The 21,215-nt window shown below is 39.0% G+C and overlaps 1 protein-coding gene across 1 annotated transcript; it reads right to left on the reverse strand.

The window, feature by feature from the left end:
- Window positions 1–1,671: 1,671 nt before the first annotated feature.
- Window positions 1,672–21,108, reverse strand: NSUN2 (NOP2/Sun RNA methyltransferase 2). The gene is made up of 19 exons (XM_069808821.1): window positions 20,941–21,108; window positions 20,712–20,869; window positions 20,477–20,581; window positions 20,258–20,363; window positions 19,533–19,604; window positions 16,919–17,003; window positions 16,078–16,270; window positions 15,597–15,671; window positions 14,341–14,471; window positions 11,721–11,794; window positions 8,604–8,734; window positions 7,893–7,989; window positions 6,604–6,779; window positions 5,980–6,072; window positions 5,459–5,594; window positions 4,080–4,160; window positions 3,724–3,862; window positions 2,907–2,946; window positions 1,672–2,241 (listed from the first exon to the last, which is right to left on the reverse strand). The coding sequence occupies exons 1-19, from the start codon at window positions 21,013–21,015 to the stop codon at window positions 1,836–1,838; spliced, it is 2,373 nt and encodes a 790-aa protein (XP_069664922.1). The 5' UTR covers window positions 21,016–21,108; the 3' UTR covers window positions 1,672–1,835.
- Window positions 21,109–21,215: the final 107 nt, after the last annotated feature.

Raw genomic sequence — 21,215 nt, forward strand, 5'->3', positions numbered from 1 at the left:
CTTGAACTGTTGCTCGGGGACATCAGTAGATACAGTAACAGCAGGCATAACTCAAAACAAATTCTGGTTTCTTCACCTAAGTTTTAACATTTGACCTTCTGACAATTGATGGAGATGATTAGAGCATAAAAAGATTAGATGGATTAAAATCAGTCACCCTCAGGGTTGAGTCCCGCAGACTGCGATAGTGATGAGGACTTAAAAATGACACTGGTCTTCCACCCTTCTTCCATTTCAAATGCCCAATATATCAGAATAAATGCAAAGATATGAGAACCAATGTTAAGTTTCATGCTTGAAGTTTCAAGTTGCTAAAATTTTTTTCCTCATATACTTTAAGAATTAAAAATCTTACTTTGCAAACACCTCCATTCAAAAGACAATTCTGCTATGCTGCTTTTCAGCCCAAGGAGCTGCCAAAAAAGCACCTGTCCAATTGCAGCACCTAATTCAAAGAACAAACTCAAACCTTAGCAAAATACAAGGGCAAGAACTGATTTTTTATTAACCTATTTTATGGACTCTCAAGAGGAAAATGAGTCCTGTCAATGGTTCTTCACCGTGTGAGACTAATATCTCAACAGAGGACATGGCATTATTTCACTTTTACGTCTCTCCCTCAAGAATACTCCCTCTGATGAAGTAGTTCAAGGGCAGGCATCAAAAAGTCTGTTGTAGTAAGGTACAGCAAACAGATCCAAGCCACATTAGGACTTCATCAGTAAAATACACATGGTAAAATTCAGTTTGACAAGCAACACAAATATTTGCATCACCGTGGTCCTACAATACCTTGTACCACTGGTCACTTCCCTTTCAGGTCAACTTGATACAAGTACAAAGAGTACTGCTGAAACTAAGCCACAAAGGATGGAACTTATAAGTTTCTGAGGTAGCCAACTAATTTATTTTATTTTTTTTTTAATTAAGTCAGATTAAGTTACCCTTTTGGACCTAAATAACCTCTTTTAAACATCCACTAAACAACAATATATATATCACCACTTTTTTTAAAAACTATTATTTCAGCTAGAAACAAGTATTTTGCAGAAATTAGAGATGACTCCCACTTGAAGAAATGACAGAGAAACAGATGACCACAGTAGATCTGAGGGACAGCCACAGACTCTCACATAGGCACATTTCAAGATACGAGTTTGAGGCATGGTCAGCATACCTGAAGATCTAGTTAATGACATTTACTAGCTGTGCCTGTCAGGCAATTCATCACTCTGAAGAAGAATCTCAGACATTGGTCTCTGCCAAAAGCATTCTGCATTTTTTTTTCCAGGATGCTGTGCAGTTTTATTTTGAATAAATGTTAACAAGGTTGTTAGTTAGATATCCCACATATGCACCTGTACGCATACTCACACTGATTCCCTTATCCATTAAAGAACCTGCGTTAAGTAGCAATCAGATTGGGTGGTAGGTAGGGTATGCAATCGTAAGAGGAAAAAAATGTTTTTCTAGAACTTATGTGCTTTGAATGAAACCCCTTTTTTCTTCTGAAGGAATTCTTGACCAGTTACACAGGCAGTTCACCCGTACATACCATTATTCCATTTCAAATATGGGCTTTAGATTTTACTGGTGCATGGTCCATTGCCAGCAACAGACACAGAAACCCACCAGTAATACGGAGCTTAAAATGGTAAAAAGAAGACACACTTGAAGAGAAATCTCTTTATCGTTTTCATTTAAAAAATAAAATAGGTGAAACTTTAAAAGAGGAACATCCTATTCCAACCAAAATTTTAAAATACACTTCCATGCTAAAAGCAAAAGTCTGGATGTGAGACTCATGGAAGCTGCCAAGTAATAGAGAAAGAAACCTAATCTTTCACATTACTCGTATCCATGTCTTTGCTTTCCTCGCTTACATGACTGTTGGCATTTTTACTAGATTGATCTAAATCCTCAATTTTATTTTCTACTTCCATAGTACTGCTTTCCACAGGACTGTGGGTAGATTCTTCACCTATTTCTGCTTCCATTTTCATGACTAAATCATGTTCTTTATCTTTCACATCCATTCCTTCCTCTGTTTGTGTCAGCCTATGTTGAATTTCTTCCTCCATTTTACTTTCCGATTCCTCCTCTTTCCTCTTTGCTTTAAACACTTCAACTCCCATCATCCTCAGGTAATGAAGTCTCTCATTCTTGGGCACAAAGGCACGGAGTGATGTCTTTCCTTGCCAACCACACAGCACTATAGGACACTGAAGATCATCAGGCTTTCTACAAACAAGCAGTTATGTTCGGTCAACTATGAGAAAGTTAATCTTCAACACTTAATTTTATAGCCATACCCTGATAAATGAGTGCACAATCTTTAATAGTGAATGCATTTTATAACTATTCGTAGAAGACAAGTACATTGGTCTTAACTTCAATATCTAAACACGTACCTGCTTGTCTATACAAGCAAGCAAGCAAATAAAATAAAGCTCAATGCTATTAGATTTCTGCAAGAGGTACACTAATTTTCTGACTCTGGTTTCACAATTAATATAAGCAACAGCACGATAAAAGGTTATATTCAAAAAGTTCTCAAGAGCTTCTAATACTACTTTGTCAGCAAAAATGAACAATGAAAATCTTTAACTTTTTCTATTCCAAATGCTGGACTTCACAGGGAAACAAACAAATAAACAAATCACATGCAGTGATACTGTGGAGCTCTGGCAAAACGACTAGTTCTCCTTATAAGGCTAAATCCTACAGTTGTTTTAAGAATACACAGGCAAGAAAGCTTCTTTCCCTGTTACAGTCTTTGTATCCTGTCTGGCTATACTGTTGACCTCACTGCATCTCTATGCCTCCACTTATGTTTTTTCTGAGTGAAAATCAATTCTTGTCCAAGTTTTAAAACTGCATAAATGAAAAGCAACCCATCTACTTACTCAGGGTCTGGGTCATACTTCAGAACGATACTTCCCATTGCTACAGGGAAGGGGGGTGGGGGAAACAAAAACAAAACAGATGTGTTACTTCATACAATGTTAAAATGACTATAATTTGAAAATGGTCAAGAAAACAAGTTTTTAGATAGCCACACAGCACGAGCTGGTTAGCAGTTACCTACATCAGTACAGTAAACTACAGGCAATACCAGTTTTTATTCCTTTTTTTTTCCCCGGACCAAAGTATCTATACAGTTACAAAAACAACTGCCAATCCTGCTCCCTCCCAAACCCCAAACAAACAAATTAAAATACATAAGAGCATGCCAGCCCAAACTTCAGAAAAATTGTTCTTCCCATTTTGTCTCATCAAACACTGAAGTACAAGGACCAGCGATGACTTGGAAAAAAACCAACATAAACAAAACACTGAAAACCAATCTTCATTTCGTCAAGCATCCAGCATAAATAAAAATTTAATATGAGTAGACATTGTTCCCCATAAAGATCTGTAGCGTATATAAAATCTTTGTTCATGAGATATTTTAAATGCTTCCTCACAGCGCTGCTTCACAGAAGTCACAAGCCTGGCAACTCTTCCATTCTCTGGAGTTCATAAACCTTAAATGTCATCAGAAAGGACTACAGTTTCTAGTAGCACACTGGGTTTCAGTAATGCTTACTCACCTACTTAACAAGTATACTTAAGATAAATTTAGTCAAAATTTTTAGCAAACAAAGTTTATGTGACAGGATTTTCAGTCTTCCATGTACTGTATAATAATAATTTTATCATAGCACAAATTAGAAGGCTTACCCATGTCTTTGACTTTCTTCTGCGTTTCACTGCTAAATTTACTTAAGAATGGATTTTCCTGGGTTAGCAGAATTTTAACATCTTCTATGCAGACATTTATAATCCTTGCATGAATGAATGGATACAGAGTATAAATTCCCTGTTTAATAAATAAATATAGTTATTTAAAAATGTAATTGCTACTTTCTGAAGGAAAAATGTTAAAACCAGTATGTCCTTTAGCTAATAACGGAAAACAATTTTCACATTTTAAACCATACTGAAAATGCAAATTGTCATCATCTGACAAAGTTAATGCCAGCTGTGCTAGAGGAAACCAAAGTATCACCTTTGAAAATACAATGCTATGTAATTACCTCTTGTGCTAATCTGAAAGCGCATCCAAACTGTTCACCATCACTGTTGCGAGACCAGACTTTTATCCCTGTGTTAATAACCTGCAAACAGCAAAGCCAGTAACCAGCATTAAGGAGTATAAATTCTAAATTACGACTGTGAACTTTGTTTTTCCTCAACTGCTTGACTAAAAGGGGGAAGAAAGGATAGTTCTGCCACAACATTCGTTCGTTTGCACTGGACACTGAATTAAATTCATGTGAAAATTCATTCAAGGGAAAAAGGAATTCCCACTATCAAAACGTAGTGCTCTCTCAACATAAACACTTTTTACTCCTTTCCATATTGAAAACTGAACACTGGTAGGAAGTGGCAGTCTTAAAATGAGGGCAATGAACTATTAAAGTCTAATTTTAATTCTAGTTTGAGTAAGAATTTTCTGGGTGATTCTGGGAAAATCAATCAAGGACGGGATTTTAAAAATGCACAAGTGCTTAATATTAGGACACTATATCCTTTGTGGTACCCAAAGTCTCACTACCTAATGTAATGCACCAGTTTCTTAAAATTTTGCCAATTATGTAGCCATTTCATGCTTGTGGGATAAAAGGATAATTATTTATCCATCGCAAAGATCCGTTGCAAAGACGCAATGAATATCGCTGGAAATTTTCAGGATTTGACTGGATGAGTCCCTGAAGTGTATCTGATATAGCTTTGAAGTTAGGAAGGAAGCTGGACTAGATGACCTCATTCCAACTTAAATTATTCAATGGCTTTTAAGATAAATCTTTAGCATTTGCAAGGCATTTTCCATGGGGAGTCATATTACAAACAAACAAACAAAATAAACCATCTTTCCCTCTAATTCACAAAAACTACTTCTTATCCCATTATCATTCAGCTTAACAACTCTTCAAAATATTCAGTTGTTGAAATTACTTTGAAACAATGACCCCATGTAACACAGCCTGCTAATAATTCAGCTGAAGCTGTCCGTTATTTTTGGTAGGCATTCAAAGATCTAAATACTTGTACAATTAAGGGGCTCATAAATACAACAGTGTCAATGTAAACTTGTCAAGGTACCCAAAGACCGCGTAAAAATGCTGGTACACACACAGCAGCTATATATTACCCTTTCCATTCCTCTACTTTTAAGTTCCCTTCCATCTGCCAAAAAACATACCAATTTTAATCTTGGAGACTGTTATTTACCTCTCAGAGACAACTCTTCATCTCTTTAACAGAGAGGGGATAGAGGAAAACACTCATTCAGACTGCAAAAAAAAGGCCTATCAGAGGACTAATCCTCTATATAAACAATAAGCTCAGCAAAAAAGTTCAAGGAGACATCCACTGATGCTTATGATCTGCATCGTGAAGAGATGAACCATACCTTCATCTTCTCACTGTTGTTCAGAAGCACATTTCTTAGCTCCTTAGAAACCATGTACAGCTGTCTCTTCTTTCCTTCTTGAGTTCGAGTTAGTAAATTCATCTTGGGAAAGGATGGGTCCAATGCATAAAACTTCCTGTGGCCATAATACTTGTTTTGATTAATTGAACAATGAAATTACAATCTCAAAATGCATGGGTTAGTCCATTTCCTTGAGCTATCTCTGCAAACACTTAACACTTTGGCTCCAGAACACAAAGATTAGACTTCCTAAGATGCATGACATCAGAAAAAACAAGCTGTCATAGACACTAAGATACACTCAGAATTTCCACTGCAAACTAGAGTTGGCTATTTTCATTTAAGAGTTTAAATGTTGAGGAGAGGGGCACCTTGTGTAAAGTTAGGGAAAAAGTTTTATGTATGACCAACTAGACCCATCTTTTGTGATGAACTGAACTACTAATATTCCTAAACTAATAGGAATCTTACTGCCAAACAGAAACATTTTTTTTTCTTACTGGATAGGAAGGAACAATGGATCATCTTCAGGGAGAAACACAAAAGGGTCTTCTTTGAAGCCAAACAACTTCATTTTTTTAGACGGTGGTGGTCTATAAAGAAAATACCACTGTATTGTCATTTTTAGTAAAAGTTCTTGGTTTACAAACAGTATATTCAGTTTGTTTCATCAACACTTGGCTTATGGTAACGATAGCATGCCAAACAGAATACTGACGTTTTTCTGTGCTTCACTGAGACAACACTACCCACCATTTAACTTCTTAAAATGAGGAAGTGAAAGCAGTGCTTGAAAACAGAAACCACGAAAACAAATAAACAAGAGATTTCTGAGGGAGAAATTGTGAACGCAGTAAAGCTCTTCCTAAGGTTAACTTCTGAAAGTAGTTTTTTTCCTTGACAGAGAAGAAATGACTAACAGACTTTGCAAATGCTAATAAGAAAAGTGGTTATTTTCCTAACTTGCTGAAATATGAGACATAAAATGTGGAAACATAGGACAACTGAGCAGATTCATTAATTCTTCTTGATCGACTTCTAAATAAGTCCAATAACAAAGAACTATAGAATACTCCGCAATTACAAAGCCGTCACAGGACAAATACTTAGACATGGTCTCTTACCCACATACTCCTTCCTTTTTGCTTTGCTCCGTGTCTGAATTCTGCAATTCTTGCATTGTCTTAGACTCTTCATTTTCAGCAAGTGTTGGTTCTTCAGTAATACATTCAGAACCATTATCTGAATTAGCTGCTGTCACTTCAGTATCTCCCGTTCTTTGTGGTAATTTCCGATGAACCTATTTCAAATTATAGAATTTTCAACAAAGCAAAAGTAGTATTTAACTTGTAACGAAAGGTACCTATGTTCTCTCTTTGCATGTGCTTAATTATTATCAATTTGTAGGTAAGCGCTTAAACAGATCCATTTAGGCAGTTAATCTGATTACTAAGTCAAGATACCATTATAAGTTGCATTTACCTCTAGTACTGATCTGGACAATTTCTTACCAACTGTCCAAGAAAGCTATTTTTGTACCATTTACAAAATCATGTTCAAGCACTCACAGAGAAGGCTGTTTTAAGCCAGGATCTGCTGCTTTCTTCCTAGCGCTCAAAATGCCACACACATCCTGCTGTTGCACTCTGTAAGAGTGCTACAACTTTAAACTTAGAACAACATCAACTATCTGGATGACGCTTGCTTCTGAATAAATGCTTTTTCCTTACTGCCACATGCATTCTACTCATAAGGTGTTCTAATAAAGCAAATCAAATAAATAGAAACAGCTAAAAGGGATTCGCACAAGAAGTTTCTCTCAAAGACGTGAACAATCTAAGAGATCAAATAAATCATGTTAACTTAAAATCCTGTTGACAGGATTTTAAAGACAATTGACAACAAATGGATTAAAGTCAGATGGCTGAAGCTGCTGCTGCTCTTAACAGTTTTACATCCATTCCCCCCGGCGCTGATCTGCTAGACTAATCTGCTAGTGAATCACTCCTGAGCAACCAGGCACAGACTAAGATAAAATGAAATCAGAATTAGCTTACAACACAGCAGAAAAAAGCATTCAGCAGAGGGACCACACACAGCTGATGGAAGTGGCAGCTTTAGCTACCCAGTCTAATCCGCTTCTGTAATTCTTTCAAAGCCTTAATTTCAGGTTCAAGTTTTTTTTCAAAACTTGATTTCAAAATACCCCCTCCTTTTTTTTCCTATTTTAAAAGGAGATTATTTTTTTTTTAAGTTCTTAAGAGATTTAGGAATTTATTTTTAATTGACACACTGAACTATAACTGAAGGGCAGATACAAAACAGTTATAATATGTTTTCTATTATGTAAGCTTTCAAAAATATCTAGAATGTTATTAAAAGTTAACATTGTAGCTCTTTCAAAAGAAGTTACCTTTGGCTGGCGTTTATTCCATGGCATTGGAGATTTTTTTATTAACACAGCCACGAAGAAACCTCCTGTGTTCTGGTGATGTGGCAATATCCTAAGACTGGAGTCGGGGAAAGAAAAAAAAATGTTGCAGTGTATTCATCAGCAGCATTCATGCTCTCACAAAAGCGCTAGAAGTGTCACATTTATATTTACTTTCATGGTAAACTAAGTATTCCTAGTAGGATTGTGCAGATTTAATTTATCAAGCTAGAAACAGAACCTAAAATAGAGCATTCTAGCAAAATAACTTGCATCCGTGCAACGCATTCATTTTACCATTCACATCTGAGCTTTAATGACTCATTTCTAAACACTATTTTTAGAATAGTTACGGAAAGTCTTTCTTAGCACATAAGTCACACTGTTAAAATGTTAAAGTTTTACATACTTTTCCAGTAATTTTGGCTACGTATCTCTACTGCATGCCAAGAATCTGACCGGTTTGTGTGAATACTTAATTCCTTGTATGCAACTTTCCATAATTTCTCTCAGTTTACTGGCATTTAAATATTGTGTACTGCCATTACAAATGAAGCAATGGAAATACACTCAGACCTATACAAGCACAGGTCTATACTCCAACACATTCCTAATCCGACCTAATTGTACTTTGCCCACCACCATACAATGTAACCATCAAAACCTCATAAAATCTACTCTGGGAAAACTTACCAACGCTCTAGATTCATTGCCTTTAGCTTCTCTTCATCTTTTACTGGAAACATAGTGGGACGTATTTGTGTTTGTCTATTTGAAGGCACATCTTTCCACTCTTCAAACCACTGTCCATCTTTCAGCATTACCTTTAAAGGAGTAAATATAACTACTGTGAAGAATATAAGTCACCATTTCACAAGCTTTAATTAAAATACTTTCAAACCAAGGTTCAGATGCCAAAACCAGACGTTATTTTCTGGTATAGTAAATTAAGTTCTTTAAAGTGCCTTGTTCCTTTATGCATTGTATGTCTGCACTTAAGAGCAGGAGATTCTTGACAGCTGTACCTCTTTGCTTCACTTTGTATGCTTCAAAAAGTGTGCAGTCAAGTAAAGACTGGTGCAGAATCAACTGCAGTGATCTCTGGTAACCTGTTAGAACATACAGAACACCAAAATCCAAAGGAAGGGCAGTGGTGGAATATATCAAATTAGTAAGCCATCAGATTTAGGACACGCTACTTCTTTTTCTCCATGAGACTGGCTGTGAAACATTCTGCCACAGGCAGCTTCCAAGCAGTATACAAAGGAAAAGGGCTACTGCAGTCTAATAGAGAATAGAAACGAGGAATCCCAATTTCATTATATAATAAGGATGCAAGAGCGCAACACAACAGCTTGGCAAGCAGAGAGCCCCATGACACAGGCATACATAGGTCACAGAAAGAGATGTTTTCAAGGAAAGTTACTGAAGAACCACATCCCCGTGAATTTTCTTGTGTCTGTGTCTTTATCCAGGACTCAGAACACACCTATAAATCCACTTTAAGATATTGTGTGGACATAACATGACCTCATTCTGTCTAAGGGTCAAAGCTTTTGATGGACTCTTAAGAGACAAGCAGAAGGTTAGAGCCACAACTCCTGTAGCGAGGCATTTTGAATGCTCTTTAAGGAAGATACCAACGTGAAAAGAAAAAACCCCAAGGAAAACTTGACTTCAGAGCCCTAGATGCCTGGTTCTGTACTGGACGCTAGGGCTGTAAGAAAGGTCACATCTGGGGATGCACGGGGCAAATGCATAAAATTAATGACTGAAACGAAGGCCCATTTCTGTTGTTAAGGCAACAAAAATAGAGAAGTCACAGCGATGGTGACTTCAGGACTGGCAAATACAATGAAGTGCTTTCATACACCTCGCTGTGATTGACTTGAAGGTTTAATTCAGTGTTCCACTGGAAACTGAAATGTAACATTTATCTACATTACAATTTCACTAAGAACGTTAGAACACAGATTTCAGCATCATGAAGCCTGGCATTTCTCAGCCACTGATCTGATCACACCTAAAATATTGTGCCTTTGCATGTTCCTGAAATAGAAATGACTGTACTTCCAGAATTAGCATTTCAGGACCAAAGATACTACATGTCACATTGCCAGATGGAGACAAGATACACTGATTCTGAACTGCTCTTCTTTGGAAGTCATGAGTTCAGCTTGAGAGAAACAAACAATGGGACAGATAAATAACTGGAAGTGCAAACAAGTCTAGAACTATTTTGGATGTACTAGAACAACTGCCTAATAGCCCTGCTCTGTTCAGTTTTGGTTTACCAGCCTAACCACACAACGTGACTGGTAGAATAACAAAGCATCAAACGACATGCCGAACTCTTCTCTATTGCACATTTCACTAGCGTCTTGGTAGGGTAGGATGAAGACTAGACGTCTGGAGTTAAAAAGGTCTCTTCCTTAAAGACTCTGAAATAATTCATTGGAGTTGGCTAAGTGGCTTAAGGAGAGAGTACTGAACGCTATTTCCAAGCACCGAAGTGTCCCTTGAACGAAACCTTACTTTTATTTTGCTGCTTCCAGAGATTTATAGTCAACTGATGCTCAGGAATATTCAATGTAATCACTGGTGCAGAGTTCCCACTTAACTGACCTTTCACCAGGAAACAAAAGACTACACCAAGTAAAAACAGCACCAAAGCAAGCAAATACATCCAGTTATGAGCTAGCCAATGAGGCTTGAAAAAATACAGTAGCAGCAAATAAGGGCTGAAGAAAGTCTTGCAAACTTTCAACAGATTTTATAAGCCTACGTTTTAAAATACCCATTAGGGAGATTTATATTTCAGCTGCAAAGGCAGAAATAAATGTTACAGGGAATACAATGTACTCTTAATGATCTTTATATTTTGTAGCTTTATACAGTACCAAAAAAGGTAAAATTACAATCATAAAGCCACAGTTATGCATTTTACATTTATCCTTCAGGTACAAGCATATAATTTAAACTTTTGGAACTGTAAGAAGAAATAAATCAGCTAGTTTCTAAGCTGGATTTCCAACAGCAGAACATAAGCAGATCTTTACCATGCATCTTGTTCATTAGCCTACGCAGAGGCATAAACCTGCAGACTGCCATTGCAAGAGACTAGTGAAATGGTGAGAGGAGACAGAACAACCAATGGCATTGCAAAAGCACATGCTTGTAATTAAAATTTAATCGGAGCTTCTTTCCCTGCTACCAGGATGGCCTTCTGCTCTTCTTGATTGTACTCTTAACAGGAAGTTGAAAAACCTTTAGGGTTTTTTGTTCCCCCCGTCCCCCGTTTCCAGAATTGAAATCACATCAGCCCTGGAGCAAAATACAGATTCTATTCACATTCTAGGATTACTTACATCACTGCAGGTTTTATAGCTTACTTCCAGAAAGGATTTAACAGCTTTTACTTCCAAATGATTTGAAGAGACCAGCTAAAGAACTGTAGAATCTAATGCTCAAACTGTAAAGCAGAGGAGGAGGGGTAACTTAAAGGGTGGCTGAAACCATGTTGCCATCTACAGGCCACATGCACACAATAGAAAAGGGAATTATATTAAGAAAGTATAGGAGACAGGCAAAGAAAGCTAGAGGAAAAAGAGGAGAGCAGATGAGGAGACAAGAACTTACCACCAGAAAGATTTTTAGCCCTCTCCCCTGCAATGCTATATTGTCTAAAACTCTAAGGAGAAATTCACTACCATTACTTCAGCACAACCTGAAATGTTACACTTCAAAAATTTTCCTAACTTAACACTCTACCACAGACCAAAAACTTCACAGAAATATCAGGTTAAGTACCTTCCATTTTGTAATTCCTGGCATCCTCTTCAAACCTGGTAACTCAGAAGAGACATCAGCAAGTTCTAAGGCACCTGAAATCCCAAGAACATAAACATTCTTGATAACAGAATTTGAGAGTTGTGTTCCTAATTAACTTTTATAAAAATAGTTTTCCTTCAAGATCATTTTAAGACCATTGCTTTTTAAAACTTTCAAAGAACAAAATGTTACACAATTGCTACCCTGTAAATTAACAAGACAGTAAGAACTGTTCATAATAACTACAAAAGTTTGCAGCCTATAAATTAAGTGAAATATAATGGTTAGATACCTTTCGTAGCAGCTGCATAGAGTAATACTCTACAACCTGTATCATTAAACATCAGCATTCCATGCAATGCAGTCATAGAAGTTTTTATTCTCACTTACTTAGTATTCGGATTTACTACACCGATTAAGTATTTTTCAGAGAAGTACTCTTTTGGGATGACTAAGCCTTTTAAAATGCTTGATATATTCTCATTTTATGGACTGACAATCTTAATATATTGCAGTGAGAGAGGAAAAAGAATTTATTATTTTTTAAACGGAAAATTCCAAACTGTTTAACAGTAAGGGAAGTACTATCAACCTAACAGGACAAAAGGCTATGTGCCTTAAATATGTCAGATTACGACAAGAAACATCAACAGATTATAATTTAATCTACTGAGTAAAAACTTTAAGCTGCCCCAAGTCCAGAAAGAATGATATAAAAACTTACTGTTTAAATAGGTTATCTCCCTAGGGAAGAACATCCTTAAAATTTCCTTTTTTGTGATTCTGAATACTTTGTTATTTAACAGTTAGGTAGGCTTTTCCTCATGTTGTACACAATTTGTCAACCTGTTCTACATGACTAAGCATTTACTCTCACAGTGACAGTTTAAGCAAATCTTTAAAATAAATGAAGAAGTGATACATGAATTCTTAGACAAATTCCAAAATGACATTTCAAATCTGATTAAACTTGATGTTTGCATCCATCCTTTGAATATTCCTGCCTACCCACAGCATGACTTCAACTGATGCCTCAAGACTACACCAGACCGATCAGGCACTGAACAGTCTGTCAGAAGTACTACACAACTCCCAGTAAACATGGTACAAAAGTGCCTTTTCCTTACTCCTTCAGCCCTAAGGCAACGCAATCTCTGATCTGCTCCACAAGTAGCAGTGTAGCACAGTGCGAGGATCTAAGTTAACGCTGAAGAACCAATGAACCTTCTGGACTGACCTGAGCAAATCCTCGAGGTACAGAGCCCCTTGCAGACCGCTGCACTACCTCACCCTTCTGTAGCTACACCTGTGTTCAAGCCCCCAGGATAATGCCTGCTCACTGGGACTCGTCATAGCCTCCAAGTCAGCCCCAGAATACCCCCACTGCGCAGAGACAAGATCGAATGCCACAGCCAGTCAAGATCCTGACTTCCAAGTACTGAATTTGCCCCAGATGCTGCAATTGTTGGCCTCCACTAACATCCATACTGCTTTATGCTCCTATCCAAACTAGTCCATACTACTTTCCAATGTTGTCATCCTTAAACTTAACAGCCTTCAATAAGCCAAGCATGCTATAATTTACTGGAAACTGACCTACGTTGTTCTTTCACTCAGTCTGCCAAAGAAACTACCTCCAGATAAAAATGTCCTTTGAGTGGAAATTAAATAGTCAATTCCTAATTATCTGCAGGCATTTTAGCTAAACTGGTGTTTCTGAGACAATGAAATTTCATGTGTAATTTGGGGCCAGAATAGTGACTGGCACAAAGAAAACATTACACAAAATGGGCTATTCTACTTCCAGAACCAGCTCAGCTCCAGGAGCCATACAGCTGCTTCTGCTCTGTACAAGGCTCAACTTAAAGCCTCTGGAACTTTTCATGCAAAATCCAATCAGATATCTCCAAACTTCAGGTTACTGACTCAGAAAAAACAGTGTCCATCAGCTCAAGGCCAGAGATTTGGGCTACTAAGCCCTACTATCACAAACTGATGCAGTGCAGCTTCCCAGCTCATCACTTAACAGCAACTTGAGCAAGCCTTCATATGCTAGTCAAAGGTGTAAAAAACACCCCATGAGCTTAAAGACATTAAAATTCCAAGCATGTCAAAATGTGGGTCAAAAGATGCTAAAGGTATCAGTGACTCTCACCTACTGGTTGCACAACAACATTCCTCTAACTGCTTAAGTACATTCTGGGCTTTTTACTCCTACAGCATACAGCAGTAATGTCCCACACCACATTTTCCAAAGGAAATACGAATGTCCAACATGGACTCCAACCAGTGGAATTGGTTAGCAGAAGCCAGATAACACAGACTGAATTCCACTGATCTGCAGAAGTCTTTTGTGCATCATTAACACAACTTCTTCAGGTTTTATATTTATTTACACCCCATGTAGGCCCATTTAAGACGACCGCTCATATCAACACCAATGAAATCCTACTGGTACCAAAAAATTGCTGCAGTTTTGCATACTAGGAGCATGTTACCTATGCTAAGCTTATTACTAGTACTATCATACACACATCCTTTTCTAGGCTGAGAAAAAACCCAAAAGATTTCCCCACTCTGCCCAAGCTTGCATTCTCACCTTGACTCTTTTCCAGCAGAGATGCGATCACAGCTTCATTTTCGATAGGATTCAACGAACATGTAGAATATACCATTCTCCCGCCTTCTGCCAGCTGTTCAACACCACGGGTTGCAATTCTTAACTGCAATCTAACAGAACACTCTTGGTCTAGCCAGGTATCATTCAGGAACCAGAAAGATTTGCCATCAGATTTCTTACAGGTGAAGCTATATTGCAGACACATTACTCTCCATGGACTAAGCCAGCCCTTACCAAGTTCCACAGCTGTCAGCAGTACACAAATTAGTCAGTTTTAAACTAAGTCAGCTTAGTGGAGTCTATACTGCAGACACACTCACAATTACACCTATTAAAACAGCAATCAGGTCAAACTTTCATGATAACTTTCAACATAACATTCTGTATTTTGTTCTTTCTAGTGCCTCATCAAGTTTATTATGAAGTACTCAACACTAGAAAAATAACACCCCAAAACCTGACTCTTCTCAGAAATCTAGAGTTAAAATGATGAGCAATCTATTACAAAGATTATGGATGACACAGCTTAGCTAGCATGGGCCTTCTGAGAAAAGTATCACTGAGCTGGATCACCAGCTTATACCCTACCTGTATACTTAAAACTAAAATAAAACCTGGAATTATGAATGAGTTACCAAGCAGTAACAAGTCACCACAGGTCAGATGAGTCACAGTAACTGACAGCATTCCCAGCTTGTTACAAATGCACAGTAAAATATTTAAAGCTTTTTCATCTGTGTTTAAATTACTGCTTTTTACCATGTGCCTGCACTAGGCTAAGTACTCATTCACCATGAGTTAACATAAGTCAGTCTCAGGTAACTGAAACTGTTTATGTATGATCTCTAATATTCTGAAGACTTCAAAACATTACTATTAAATTTTACAAGTTTCTGTATTTTCCAACACTGTTTTACCTGCCTAAATGCTAAGAATCCCAACCAAATCATTTGTTCCCTGTTTTATTAGCTACCTTGTCTAAATTAATTCAGTGAACATTAATGTCAGATATTCATAAGAATACAAGCAATTTAGATTCACACAGTCCACTCCTCATATCTGAAACACTACACTTTCTCTGAAAAGCACATAAGCTCTTGATTTGAGAGAAAAGTGACTCTTCTTAGTCTCTGCTTTGTCATATATTAACATGTGAATGCATGCAGATGTTAAAGATATGGGAAAAGGCGGAGAGAGAAATCAAAGAAGTGCAGATGTGTAATAAGCATTTTTACCCATGGAGCTGCAAACTGTTTTGTGTTGTCCACTTCTTCCATACATCAATGTTTTTCCTCATGGTTCCATCTCCACTGTAACAGAGGTTGAACGGATTTGTATTGTTTGTGGGTAAAGCTCATTCCATGTCCACGTCATTTATAGCGGCAAAAAATTAACTGTCCCTCTCCCACATTAACTAGTTCTCCTATGCTGTGCTGTTCATTTCTACCATATCTTTGTATTTCAGTATTCTGAGTCTAAGTCCAAAATTTGAAGCCCTTCAGCTGACCAAACTTAAGTAACACTTGGAATGAAAAAAGTTCACCTTCATCTGGTATCCCCTTACCTAAGACAGTTTTAAGGCATTTGCCTGTTTTGGAAGTTACTATAAATCATAACTCACGGAGCAACTCAAAGAGCATAACTCAGTAACACAAAAATCCTAGCACAGCGCTTAGTGCAGTAAAATCTCTGTATTGAAGATTACATGCAAGATACCTGCAGGGGACATCACACAATATCCTGTCATAGAAGAGGACCTCTTTTCTTCCATCAACATCTATTTGTAGGTTAGGAATGCTGGAAGCATCATGATTTACCACCATGATGCACGGACTGTTTAATCTCTTAGCCTGATGAACCAGCAAATAGCAGCGCTTGTTGTCGACATCATTAGCAATTACAAAACCCTCTGGAGAGATAAAATAGTGGGAAGATGCTTTACCATTCAACAGTAATTTTACATAGTTTATTGCCTTATCTTCAAAGTTGTGTAAACCTTTCACTAGAGATTTTTACTTAAAAGACTGCTTATGAATAGAGGACCCCTTACTGAACATAAAATAACATAAAGTACGTTGAGGTTTAACTGATGTGTCAAATACAGTCTCGAGAGTTCTAGAGCTTCCGTGCAGCGGCAATAAGACACAACCTAGGGCCCTTCAACTTTTCACTCTCAAAGTAAAACCCTTATAACAGAGAAAACCTTGACTGCCACCAAAGACAATCCCCGTACATGAGCAGATTTCCAGTAGAACGCAGAAAGAATCCACTCCCCCCAACTTCACAATTTCTGTGGGCAGTATTTTCTGTAAGCATCTAACTGAAAGTAAAGATTCTGAAGCTTAAAAAGAAGACAAGTTCTCTCCTTCAAGCCAAGGAAGCCCACAAAGTTTCAAGGAAAAGGTGGGGTACTTCCCATCTCGTATCACTCAACCAGTCTGGGAATTCAACATGCAGTTAAATGCAGTTACTTATCTGTGATATTAAAAATAATCTTCTACAAGAAAAAGCAGAAATTCAAAGTCACAGAATTTTTTGGTAGTTTTTCCAGACTTACCGGGAAAAGGAACATTCATGTCTGCATGCAACATTTCAATGAGTTGTGCAGTCTTAGATCCCGGTGCAGCACACATATCTAGAATCTACAAACACCAGAAAGTTAAAAAAAAAACAGTCCTACCTTGTATTTTTTAAGTACTTGAGAAATTTACTATGTGTTCTAGTTTAAATTAAATACTTTTGCATACACTTGCAGAATTATGAATGTTCTGAACACCAATTTGCAAAAACATAAAATACAGTTCTATTCTTTGTATGCTTTATCTCTGAGGGTCTAAAATATAAAAAGGACTTTAGTCTGTAGGGAACAAATACATCAGCTGAAAAAAAAATTTGAAAGAGAAATCTGCATATAGATATGAGGATATGGTCCTTTTATGAGTTCACAAGCAATTCGGACTGAAGTTAACTGGAACTTTATATATACACACACATACAAAGAGCAAAGTTACATTCAAGAGCAAGTAGTACTTTAACTGTCAGTAAATTAATCAGACACTATCTGACACAGTTGAACATATAGATTTTGTAAAAATGAGCTGCTGCCCCTCCCCATACATTTGCATTTTAACGCAAAAAATCAGGGCAGCATAAACTGCTTGTTTCTATATGCTAGAAGAAGCACTTGGGAAGTATTCGAACCACCCTCAGGCAGCAGAACAGAACAGCACACCAACACCTGATTTCTAGCATATTTCTCCCTCCCGGTTCATTACGAACTTGGCTTGTGATCGTGTCATTCATAGAGACGCTCTCTCAGCAAACCATTTGACAGCTAACACTCTTAAGCAAGGAAGCTCATAGTCTTTCCTCTTGCCTAGTTAACAGATTTTCAGAAACATATGACTACCTCCTAGACCTTTAGCTCCAGTAAAAGTTAGCCAAAATCGTGCAACAAGATAAAAGATGGGGACAGATCTGCTCAGATCCTCGTGCAAGCCCCTGGCATGAACAAGACTAAACCGGAAGATAGACCCCAGAGAAACGCAAAGAGCATTTACTGAGAGCATGTGATAAGCGCTGCCATGCAGCAGTGTTAATGCATCATGAAACACACTCAGTAAGACGGTGTTGTATCTGCCATTTAAAGTAATGCTGCTGGTTTCTGCTTACTGAACACAACTACAGAGAGGCTGGGCCGTCATCAAGCTGATCTTTGTGTGAGACGGGAATCAGCATGTAAGACACAACGTACAGAACATGCTGGTTAAGCATGAAAAGCAACCTGCAATTCTGGTTATAACAAACAGCTCAGAAAATAAGGCACTAAGGACCATAAAAGGTCCTAAACGGCAACAGCCAAGGCATCATTACAGCAGCTATTTGCTGTCTTGTCAAAAGAGAAGCTAAAGAACCTATTCTGAGTCTGATTTATGAGCAAATTTTGAAACCTTACACGCATTTCTGTAAAGTGCTCGCTGAAATACAGTGACCAAAGTTAAACATTCAACGTAAAAACTGTATACTGCTAGCTTAGTATATGCAATATAAGTAAGGTGTGTGCAAAAATATTCTCACAATTTGTGTTTCATATTAAGCTGAACACACTCACTACCTGTTCCAACTCAAAAAAACCCTCAAAATGCACCTGTGACACATTAGGACTGAACATAACACTGAATTCATTATTCATTTAAGAGAGATGAGAAGACCTTGCCTCACGTAAAATAGCCATCAACCTTGTGTCATACATTGGGTTGAGGTGAGAGCAGGAGAGAACAAACTGAAAAGTTATGGATGCTAAGTAACATTAACATACAAAAACAAGTAAGTACAAACAAGTCTGTAAAATATGTAGGCCAGAAGTTTGAAAAACTTAAAATTTTAAGATACAGCATGAAAATTTTAAGAAAGAAGTGCACAACGTGCCTGCTTGACGTAGCAAGGCACTTCTAACTAGCTCATTAACTTAACAGATTAAGAGAGTAAGGCCACCTGACAGATTAATTCTGCAAACAAGCATAGAGTATGAAAACATCACTAAGGTTAGAACAGGAAGTCTGCTATCAAGGTAGCCCCATTCCTCCAATCTGCCATTAGAAAATATCACGGGCATTCCTCAGATGCCTCAATTAAAAAAGTTAGCAACCGATACTCTTCAGCCACCACCAACAGCATGTTTCAGCTCACCCAAATTATTTTGCCTAACATTTATAGAGCAGAAGTTTGCAACTCCTTCAAAAGGCATAGAGGGGTGAAAACTACGTGGTAGAGAACTTTGTCATTTGGATGTGGAAAACTACATCTGTTCACAGTGTGATGGGCAGCAGGAAGTTAAAAACAGACATCTTACTTTAAAAGGGGGTTGAAACACAAACACATAAATGAGATGCAACTCAATACATTTACACTTTGAAAGTAAGATTATGCAACTACTTAAAACCTAAGTGTTTTTTACAGGGTATTACATATAGCTCGAAAAGCATTTGTTCCTCTGACAGGGTATTTGTGATCTGAACACCAGCTGACTGTTGCCGTTTACATGCAGAAAGCACAAAACAGCAACACAAACCAGAAATGTGTATCAGCATTGATACTACTGTTGTAATTTGTAGTTTAATCAAACTATCTTCTAGGAAAAAACTCTAGTACACTGTATGTTCCTGAGTTACCTTATGATGAGGGTCAACATTAAGCAGCAGAGGTGGGATCATGCTAACAGCCTCCTGACGACTGATATTTCCCTTGAAAGAAGAAAAAACCAACAAAACCAAACTCCTTTATATTCCACAAAAGAATGCATTTCTTTTGCAATAAACTGTTTAAATCTCTCTATATTAAATTAATAAAGCAATTGAAACCACAGTTATAAACTTAGGATTATATTTTATTAGCATTTAACAAAAAAAACCCCAAAACCCCACCACGCAGTATTTTGCCCAATTGAAATTTCTGGAAATTGCATATTTGCTCCAATTCTATTAAATCTACGGATGCAGTTTCTGCTCAAAAGAGATGAGAAACTGGCTTCAACCAAGTGAGAAATATCCGTCACAAAAGGTAAGTCTTGTTATGCACGCAGGTGTGCTTTTTACCAGGTTTAAACATCCATCTTCTAACAGCAACTAACTGTTTTACAGGAGCTCACTTTCACATTTCCAAATAAAAAGAACTGCAATTAGTTTAGGAGAAATATTTGTAACTGCAGCTATGTGCCAGAGCTGTGGGCCAAATTGCTGCCAACAGCGCCCTAAAATTCAGGTTCTTCTGAGCCGCTCGGCTTCTGAGAGAAAAGGTACGTCCTCAGCATCTTGCAACACATTTGAATAAAACACCGGTTGGGATATAAAAGAAAAAAAAATATAAAAAACCCCATCAAGATCTATCGAAAACTTACACATTCCGTCTCGCTAACCAGAAACTGATGAAACTTTTCCAGTTGCGGTGACTTGCGTAGGATCTTCCTGCTGAGGTTGGTGTGCCAGGCTAACTCCTCTGGGTACCTGGCGGGGGGAAGAGGGGCAGAGGCGAAAGAAAAGCGACAGAGCAGGAAACGGATTCGCCAGGCTGGCTATGGGGCAGGGGCGAAGGGGAAGGGTGTTCCCCCCCCCCTTACCAGCTCAGCGGCTGCGGCATCTCCACCTTCTGGCCGTCCACCTCCAGGCCCCGCAGCTCCCCGAAGTACTTCTCCTTCAGGCAGTGCAGAACCTCTCTGGCGTGGCTGCGGGGCAGAGGCACACGCACACCCGCGGGAGGCCACGCACCCACTCCGGGCGGCGGCCCGCCGGCCCCGCGGCCCCTGCCTCCGCTGCCCGGGGAGGCGGCGGCCCGCCCTGCCCCGCGGCCCTTACCTCCGGTAGCCCGTAATGCGCAGCGTGGCGGGCAGCGGCTCCCTCAGCGCCGCCATAAAGTCGCTCCACTCGCCAGCAGGCACGATGCCCAGCTCCCGGTAGTACCGCTCGAACAGCTCGTTCTCCTTCACGATCTCGGGGTAGCCGCCGGCCCAGCCCTGAAACAAGCCGCCGCCGTCAGCCCCGCCGCTCCCCGCCGCTCCCGTCCCCGCCCCGGCCCGGCTCTCACCGCCTGGTCCCCGCCGTCGCCGCCCCGCTCCTGCCGCCGCTCCTGCCGCCTGCGGTCGCGCGCCCGGCGGCCCATGGCGGCCAGGCGCCGGCCGAGCCCCGCTACACGCCCCGCCGTGAGGGAAGAAGAGCGGCCGCTCCCATTCCCACCGGCCCGAACGGCGACCAGGCACCGCGTGCTCGCGCCACTACGCGCGTGCGCAGGCCCGGCCCGGCCCGGCCCGCCCCTCCTTCCGGGCCGCTCTGCTCCACCGCCCCCCCGGCGGCGGAACTTCC

This window comes from Haliaeetus albicilla, chromosome 21, assembly GCF_947461875.1.
Source record: "Haliaeetus albicilla chromosome 21, bHalAlb1.1, whole genome shotgun sequence".
Lineage (NCBI taxonomy): Eukaryota > Metazoa > Chordata > Aves > Accipitriformes > Accipitridae > Haliaeetus > Haliaeetus albicilla.

Coding starts and splice junctions, on each gene's coding strand:
- NSUN2 (XM_069808821.1), bottom strand. CDS start 21,015: ATGGGCCGCCGGGCGCGCGACCGCAGGCGGCAGGAGCGGCGGCAGGAG. Junction 16,271..16,918: donor CATGAATGTTCCTTTTCCCG/GTAAGTCTGGAA, acceptor TTATCTCTCCAG/AGGGTTTTGTAATTGCTAAT. Junction 2,242..2,906: donor AAGTATGACCCAGACCCTGA/GTAAGTAGATGG, acceptor GCTTGTTTGTAG/AAAGCCTGATGATCTTCAGT.